This window comes from Camelina sativa, chromosome 16 (genome assembly GCF_000633955.1).
Source record: "Camelina sativa cultivar DH55 chromosome 16, Cs, whole genome shotgun sequence".
NCBI lineage: Eukaryota > Viridiplantae > Streptophyta > Magnoliopsida > Brassicales > Brassicaceae > Camelina > Camelina sativa.
In genome coordinates this window covers 24511241-24520300 of record NC_025700.1, presented here as the reverse complement: position 1 = coordinate 24520300, position 9060 = coordinate 24511241, and the positions used below count along the sequence as shown (strand labels likewise).

Sequence of the window (9060 nt, the reverse complement as noted above, 5' to 3'; positions counted from 1 at the left end):
AAAAAAAAAAAAAAAAAAAAGAACTTTTCGTTTGTGTATTTGAATAATTAAATATTTTAAAACTATCACTAATAATGTTTCAATATTGTCTTATAATACTACTAGTGTGTAGTGTTTATCATGTACATTAATTCAGGACTAGTACCAAAGTCACAAATCAATATTTAAAAATAATAAATGCTGTCTTTTTTTATGCACACACATATAGTAAACCAAAATATGACCACATTAATAAATTTGCTTCTAGATAATCAAAGAAAAAGAAACCAAAAACTGTGTATAAAAGAGGCACCTCCTCTGCTCTACCTACATATTATATATCATTTCTCCACATTGTTCATCAGCTCTCTTTATCTTTATCTAGCTCTCTATTTCTACTCTTAAGCATAAGAGGTACGTAATCTAAACCACCTTGTAAACGTATTGTAACTCTTTTTAAACTGTAGAACGTGAGAAATATCTCCAAATGTCTAAGATTATATTGTGATCAAAACTGCTTACTTTTTTCACCCAAGAAATAGGGTTCTTCATTCTATTCCTGTCTTTAGTTTGTTTCTGAAAATGATTTTGTATATTTTCTCAAGTGGGTAATGTTTTAGGGAAACTAATGACTAATTATGGAACAAAATAAAATCTTTTTTTATTGAATAATGTTTTGAATCAGTTCTTGATGGCCCTAAAGATGGAAGCTAAAGGCGGAAAGGGAGGGAATCAGTGGGATGATGGAGGCGACCATGAAAATGTAACAAAGATACATGTACGAGGTGGTCTTCAAGGAATTCAATTCATCAAGTTTGAGTATGTTAAGGCTGGACAAACAGTTGTTGGACCAATCCATGGTGTATCAGCTAAAGGTTTCACACAAACGGTAAGCATGTTAAATATAGAAATACCTAAACTCTTTTTATTTGAGAAAATCCATGAAATTTGTTGAAAAATTTAAATGGTTTGTTACAATCCATGATCTAATTTAGAAAGAAAATAAAAATGTCAANCCTGTTTATTTGAAGATATGAGGTTCTATCCCGTATATATTGTGCATGGAGTAACTTTAAAAAAAAAACAATGTTTGAAATTTGAGTACTAAAACAATCGGTTGTAAAGGTAATATGCTATATATAGATGCACATGTATCCTTAGTATCAGACTTTTAATTACCTTACGCTTAAATTAGAACTAATTGAATCTCTCATCCATTTAATATATTTTTTCTTTTAGTGCATTATTAAATTTGGAACTTTTTCATCATTTTATACCTCAACTGGTGAAAGAGTCATTCAATATAATATACTTTCTGAATATAGATTAATATTTGTATGTAATAGTGCTTGAATACTTATTTAAAATTAGAAGAGTTCCAGTTACTATCTTTTAAATCATGTCAAATTACATTTTAAATATCTTAAATTTATTAATTAGTTATATTTGGTTATATATTGTATAATAGTAACAATAATAAAACCATAAATAGTAACTTGGTTCTGATCATAGCACCCATATTATTATATTGGGTATTATATGGAATTTTGGCGAAGTCATTTAGCTTTAGGTTGAATTAAGAATAAAATGAATTGTAGTGTTTCCTTCTTGTTGACTACTAAGAAGATCCATGAAATTTGTTATAAAATGAAATGGATAGTTGAATATGATGTAATTAAGAGAGAACAAAATAGAGAAAATAAAAATGTCAAGGTGTGTTAAAAAAATGAAGAGATAGTGTAAAACTAGTAGAGATTGATTTATCATGAAACCAATTATAAAGAGATACATATGTGTTTTATTTGGGACTCACATGTGAGGTTCTCAAATATATATACACATTTTTGAGATATTTATGAAATAAATCCTGAAGTTCACACCTATTTACAAGGAATATCATTGACATTTATATTTTGTTAAAAAAAATTAAATTAAAATATTAAAATTGATTTACCAATTTTGGAAAATCGTAACTGATATAATATACATTAATTAATGTTACAAATCTAATATTAAACACAATTTTCCATAAAACTTAGATCCTAATTTACTCACTATGTAGTTTTGTAAACAAATTGATTACATATTATTATACTTTCAAAAAGAGAAATATTCTTACCGTAATAATTATGTCATACATAACTATAGTAATAGACTAAAATAGTTTTGGAAACATAATAATTAATGTAGTTATATTCTAATGAAATATTTCAAAAAAATTGAATTCTTCTTACATAGTTACCTAACATATAATATTCAAATAATTTTTCTAAATAATAAAATGTATTAATTATGACCTTTAAAATACGAAAATAAGAAAAAAGCTACATTTTTTAATATTAATATGTAATAGTATAATTCACACAAAAAATAATTGTGAATTTTCATAAAGATGATTTTCGTTGATAAATACCTAAGCTGTTATTATCATTAGCTATTTTGGATTAAATTTATTTTCTAAATTTGTTAAGATCATTATTTAAAAATTCAAATTACAAGATCTCCGCATTTTAAGTTAGATATTTCATTTGGTTTTCTTCCATTTTATCCTAACAAACTCTAAACTTCATCATCATAGACCAATCCATTGATTTTTCTTCCATTTCATAACAAAATAAAAATAATTCTGCAAAAACATTAGGATCTTTGCTGCCCATCAGTGCAGTAATTTAGTGTTCACCTTCTTTTTGCCTCTTAAACTCATTGCTAATACCTAATTTGCTGTAATATCACTTCACATATATACGAAAATTTGTGATTACGGTTATAACCAATGATAACTGAATGTATATATATATATATATATATAAACAAATAAATATAACTTTATTTTTCAATATTTAATTTTAAAAATAGGCCCGCAGTGTACCAACCCAATGATTTTTCTTCCATTTCGTAACAAAATAAAAATAATTCTGCAAAAATATAAGGGTCTTTGCTGCACATCAGTGCAGTAATTCAGTGTTCACCTTCTTCTTGACTCTTACTCATTGCTAATACCTAATGTACTGTAATATCACTCCCCATATATAAGAAAATTTGTGATTACTGGTTATAACCAATGATTCACACCGGATATGATATATATATATATATAAACAAATAAATACAACTTAGTTTTTTAAATATTTTAATTTTTAAAAATAGGCATGCGGTGTACCGCGAGTTAAAATCTAGTGAAAACTGATTTTCGTTTATTTTTTCAAAAATTAACTTTTTAATATTTTTAATTATTTTTAGCGATAAAAGACTCCCATTACTGGCCTATGTTATTATAATTATTATAATATGTATTTGGAGGATCTTGATATATACTATTTTTTTTTGTTTACTTTGTTTTCTCACAGTTTGAGATTAATCATGATCATGAACATCTGGTATCAGTAAAGGGTTGCTATGATAACATATCCGGTGTGATTCAAGCACTTCAATTCGAAACCAATCAGAGGAGTTCTGAAGTCATAGGATACGATGACAATGGCGCTAAGGTCACACTTGAAGTCACTAGTGGAAACAAAATCATTGGGTTCCATGGATCTGCTGAGGCAAATCTAAAATCTCTTGGAGCTTATTTCACACCACTTGCTCCCATTAAATTGGAATACCAAGGTGGTTCTGGAGGCAGCCCATGGGACCAGGGTTATCACACCGGCGTAAGAAAAGTCTATGTTGCATATGACTCCACTGGGATATCGCATATCAGGGTCGACTACGACAAAGACGGCAAAGTGGAAACGCGTCAAAACGGGGATATGTTACATATGAATCCGCCAGGAAAACCAAACGAGGTTCTAGTTTGAACGTTTCTTACTTTAAAAAAAAAAAATTTTGGAAAGATATATAAATCTAAGAAACCCTTTATTTGTTGTTTGCAGTTTGCAGTGGACTATCCATATGAATATATTACATCAATGGAGGTGACCTGTGACATAGTCCGTGGCAGCACAGACCGAGTTAGGTCGTTAAGTTTCAAGACATCAAAAGACAGAACATCTCCTACATATGGACATAAGGGTGGGCGAACTATCGTGTTTGAGAGCAAAGGGAGGGCTCTTGTCGGGCTCCATGGAAGGAGTTGTTGGGCTATGGATGCTATAGGTGCATATTTTGGTACGATCCCTATTCCTCCTCCTCCTCCCACGGAGAAACTACAAGGAAAAGGTGGTGATGGAGGTGAATCATGGGATGATGGAGCTTTCGATGGTGTGAGAAAGATATATGTGGGACAAGGTGATAATGGTATTTCATCTGTCAAGTTTGTGTATGACAAGAACAACCAGTTAGTCCTAGGAGAAGAGCATGGAAAGAAGACTATGCTTGGATACGAAGAGGTGATTATACTACTTCATTGTTATTTCCTTAAACTAACCATAAAGTTGTATTATTGTTTTTTTAATGAACCACTTTCACAGTTCGAGTTGGAGTATCCGAGTGAATACATCACGGCAGTGGAGGGTTATTATGAAAAAACATTTGGAAGTGACTCTGCAGTAATAATCATGCTTAAGTTCAAGACCAATAAACGAACCTCTCCGCCTTTTGGAATGGAATCTGGCGTTAGCTTTACACTCGGGAGGGAAGGTCACAAAGTGGTCGGGTTCCATGGAAAAGCTAGCCACGAGCTTCATCAGATTGGGGTTAGTGTCGCACCAATCACCAAGTGACGACGTCCTTAAACTATATGCTCATATTGAATTTGACCATGCATGTTGGTTAAGGGCCTCTCTCGTATCTCCACCACTTTACTACGTACGTGTGTCGTCTCCAATGGTTTTATTTTGAAATCTATTTCAATTAAGCAAATCTCGTGTAATAACAGCAAGGTTTTCGAACCAGGTTGACTTGTTATTTTCAATGAAGCATTTCATAAGCATAAGACTTCTAAAGTCGTAAAAATACAATCGTCTCCCTACTAATCTAATTTTATAATCACATGTCATCATCTTAATACACAAATAGCATACAATTTTTACAGCATATCGCTTGTTTTAATATTAGCAGTGCTAATCGATCCCTCTATATTTTTTGTTTTTGATTATTCTGACATCAAAATGTAATTTTCCAATCGACAATTTTAATAATAATATAATTTCAGGAAAAAAAAACTATTTTTCTCTTCTTTTTTTCCTATGTTTCTAAAATTGTGTAGAAAGAAAAATGTAAAAAGTTAGTAGTAAAGGTAAAAAGGATAAGCGGTTAAAAAAGAGTAAAAAGGGGGTAAAATATCTAAATTATACAACAGCAAGGTTTTTGTCCGCATATATAAACATATCTTTTACACCTCTCTCTCTCGCAGTCTTTTTCTTCTCCTTATCTCCTCCGCCTCTTTCTAGGGTTTCTCTCAAAATCCAAAGCTCGCCCAAATCATCAAACCATGGCGGACGAATCTCAATACTCATCCGACACTTATTCCAACAAACGCAAATACGAAGAACCAACCGCTCCTCCACCATCAACCCGCAGACCCACTGGCTTCTCTTCTGGTCCGATCCCATCTGCTTCACCTGATCCCACCGCTACCGCCGTTCCTCCGCCGTCTTCTTACAACAGCGTTCCTCCTCCCTTGGATGAAATCCAGATTGCTAAACAAAAGGCACAAGAAATCGCTGCCCGTCTTCTCAACAGCGCTGATGCTAAGCGTCCTCGTGTTGAGAACGGTGCTTCTTATGATTATGCTGACAAAGGGTTTAGCTCATATCCTTCTTCTGGTTCGTTCTTTAAATCTTTTTTTGTAGTTGTGTTTATGGAATTAGGGTTGTGATTAAAACCTAATTGATTCGTGATTTGGTTTTTTTATGTAGAGGGTAAGCAGATGTCAGGGACGGTTCCATCTTCGATTCCGGTGTCGTATGGTAGCTTCCAGGGAACTACCAAGAAGATTGATATTCCGAATATGAGAGTTGGTGTTATCATTGGTAAAGGTGGAGAGACTATTAAGTATCTTCAACTTCAGTCTGGAGCCAAGATTCAGGTCACTAGAGATATGGATGCTGACCCTAATTGTCCTACAAGGACTGTTGACCTAACGGGGACGCCTGATCAGATTTCAAAGGCTGAGCAGTTGATCACTGATGTCCTTCAAGAGGTAGTAGTCATACTTCAAGTTGTTGCTAATGATAGTGGCTAAGTTGGTGTGTGTTTTAGGTGATTGAAGTAGATTACTAATGCTATGTCTAATAATTTTGGTTTAGGCTGAGGCAGGTGGGTCTGCTGGTTCAGGTGGTGGCGGCCGTAGGATGGGTGGACAAGCAGGAGCTGATCAGTTTGTTATGAAAATTCCTAACAATAAGGTACTTGGTGTTCTAGAGATAGGCTGATTTCTGTAATCTGTGTCTTGTATGTAATACATAAACTGTTCTAGGTTGGTCTGATAATTGGTAAAGGAGGTGAAACTATCAAATCTATGCAAGCTAAGACTGGAGCTCGAATTCAGGTTTGTATTCTCTTTTAATTGTTCAGCTTCTTTGTGAAACAATATTATATACCAGGCTTCTGTTTGTCTCCAACTGGTGAAATGTTATTCATCCTGTAATAATATTGTTGTCTGCAGGTTATTCCTTTGCATTTACCCCCTGGAGACCCAACGCCAGAAAGAACTTTGCAGATTGATGGGATAACCGATCAGATTGAACATGCTAAGCAATTAGTTAATGAAATCATCAGTGGCGAGGTATGTTTAATTGTTTTGTTTGTTATGGATTGTGGCAGGCTTCTGCAGTTTCTATTTTTCTACCTGAAATTGATATTGTGTTTTGATTACATTATTTAGTTGTCATCAGCTTTAGGTTTATCTACCGTTTTCTTTAAACCTACTCTATTATTCCGATAATAGGTTATGTAGGTTATAGTAGTTTCACTTAGTTAATGTATCAAATCCTAGTACTCTGTTTTGCTTATGATGAGCTATACTTGTGCGTTCATTACCGTTAGTATCAGCTCCACTGTATAAGCATCTACAATGTTGTGCATGCTTCTTCTATTCCACTTGTTTGCAGGGGTCGGTTCTTGTTGAGACTTTTTTGGATTTTCTTGACTAATTACAAAAAATATTTCATCTTGTTATTCGTTATCATCATCTTGTTAACGAGGTTGCAAGAGATTATATGTTGCTTCTTCCTTACCTTCATTTTCTTACTATCTTTTTATGGCAGATTTTATTGACCCTTCCTTAAATCTTACTCTCCATCTTTTTTAATAATCCAAATTTACTATGTACATAACATGGTTTGTCGTGACTCCTATCAAGAAATATTCTTAGCACATTCACTTTTCAAATTGTATTTTTCTTAGTAGAAAATTTCTGTTGTCTATGTTTATGGAGTATATGCAGACATCTATGTTTCATCGCTTCTGGCCACAGACAAGGTGGTTGATCCTACACTGGTATGGGTAGCCTTTGTAAGGTTGCTGAATTGTTTCAGTCCAACATGTGGTGATAGTATTTCCAAACAGTGTTATACAAATATACAATAAATGTCACTTTTTGTTAAACTGTGCTTCATTATTTGTGTCAAATCACTTCCGTTCAGCTATCACTTCTAGTTTTAATCATCAGGGTATCACCGAAGGTGGGCGACTGACATATGAAGACCTATTAGCCATTTTTTCGTGCCAATATTTTGCTAACCTAGTAACTGTGTTTTTTTTATTATGCCTTTGTTTGCTTGCATCGATTTTTCCTGGATTCATATCTCGCTGAACCCTTCAACCATAATTTACTTCAGATAGTTCATACCTCAGCTTGAATCTGATAATATGCATGAGTATTAATATTGTTGAAAACAGCACTCTTTAGTTGGTATTAGGTTACTTTGCTGCACATACATTGCCTTTAGAACATAGGTTCCATATATATATGTTGCTTTTCTGCAAAAGCTTCTATAGTATTCGTGGTTTTCTTGCACCCATTTATCTCGGATAGGGAAAGGGATGGGCTTCTGCAGGAGTAACCCAATAATTTCACCAATCAGTACGGTATGTAGGCATCACCATTACCCTTCTAGAATATGATATGATCTTGGTTGATCCTATATGGACAGATGTTGGTAAATGACGTAACCTTGTATTCCTTTCGATCTAGTCTTTGTTATCTGCTTTATATGTCTCTGCCTCTGTGTTCATGTGTTTATATGCTGTGTCATCCTTCCATTTCCCTGAAAAAAGTTACCTTTGCTTATTATGATGGTTTGTTTTATGCAGAACCGTATGAGAAACTCCTCAATGGGTGGAGGCTATCCTCAACAGGGTGGTTATCAAGCCCGCCCGCCATCAAGCTGGGCACCACCTGGTGGTCCGCCTGCACAACCTGGTTATGGTGGTTACATGCAACCGGGAGCATATCCTGGTCCACCTCAGTATGGTCAATCACCTTACGGGAGTTACCCTCAACAGACTTCAGCTGGCTATTCCTCTACCTGGGATCAATCCTCTGTGCCACCATCTCAGCAGGGTGCGCAAGGTGAGTATGATTATTACGGTCAGCAACAGTCACAGCAACCAAGCACTGGTGGTAGCTCAGCCGCACCGACGGATGCCACAGGCTATAATTACTACCAGCATGCTTCTGGTTATGGCCAAGCTGGTCAGGGATACCAGCAAGATGGGTATGGGGCTTACAATGCCTCGCAGCAATCAGGATATGGTCAAGCTGCTGGGTATGATCAGCAACAGGCTGGTTACGGCAGCGCCGCTAATCCGAGTCAAGAGGAAGACACATCTCAAGCTGCTCCGCCATCGTCAGCTCAGTCTGGACAGGCTGGGTATGGTACAACTGGTCAACAGCCTCCTCAAGGAAGTACTGGTCAAGCAGGGTATGGAGCTGCACCTACTTCTCAGGCTGGTTACAGCAGTCAGCCACCAGCGGCTTACAGTTCTGGATATGGAGCTCCACCACCGGCTGCAAAGCCACCTGCTTATGGTCAGAGCCAGCAGTCTCCAGGTGCTCCTGGCAGCTATGGTAGTCAGTCTGGGTATGCTCAACCAGCAGCGTCAGGGTATGGACAGCCTCCAGCATATGGGTATGGTCAAGCACCTCAGGCATATGGGTCTTATGGAGGATACCCACAAGCTGCTGCTGGTGGG

General features: G+C 35.4%; 2 protein-coding genes across 4 annotated transcripts in view; both read left to right on the top strand.

Moving 5' to 3' along the window:
• LOC104752235 (jacalin-related lectin 20-like) lies at nucleotides 264–4875 on the top strand. 2 transcript variants are annotated; one of them, XM_010474325.2, is made up of 5 exons: nucleotides 264–393; nucleotides 683–868; nucleotides 3327–3767; nucleotides 3855–4310; nucleotides 4392–4875. In XM_010474325.2, exons 2-5 carry the CDS (start codon nucleotides 683–685, stop codon nucleotides 4641–4643), a joined length of 1335 nt encoding a protein of 444 aa, XP_010472627.1. In that variant the 5' UTR covers nucleotides 264–393; the 3' UTR covers nucleotides 4644–4875. The 2 variants fall into 2 exon arrangements, with proteins under 2 accessions (XP_010472627.1, XP_010472626.1); XM_010474324.2 differs by having other exon boundaries at nucleotides 665–868.
• LOC104752234 (far upstream element-binding protein 2) overlaps nucleotides 5260–9060 on the top strand; it is a 5130-nt gene continuing 1329 nt past the window's right edge. Inside the window, exons 1-6 of one of the 2 annotated variants that reach the window (XM_010474322.2) lie at nucleotides 5260–5687; nucleotides 5781–6064; nucleotides 6171–6269; nucleotides 6341–6412; nucleotides 6530–6649; nucleotides 8179–8649. In XM_010474322.2, coding sequence (XP_010472624.1) covers nucleotides 5354–5687; nucleotides 5781–6064; nucleotides 6171–6269; nucleotides 6341–6412; nucleotides 6530–6649; nucleotides 8179–8649 — 1380 coding nt within the window. In that variant the 5' untranslated portion in view covers nucleotides 5260–5353. Of the gene's footprint in view, nucleotides 5688–5780; nucleotides 6065–6170; nucleotides 6270–6340; nucleotides 6413–6529; nucleotides 6650–8178; nucleotides 8918–9060 lie in introns of both variants that reach the window. The other variant, XM_010474323.2, reaches the window with a different exon arrangement.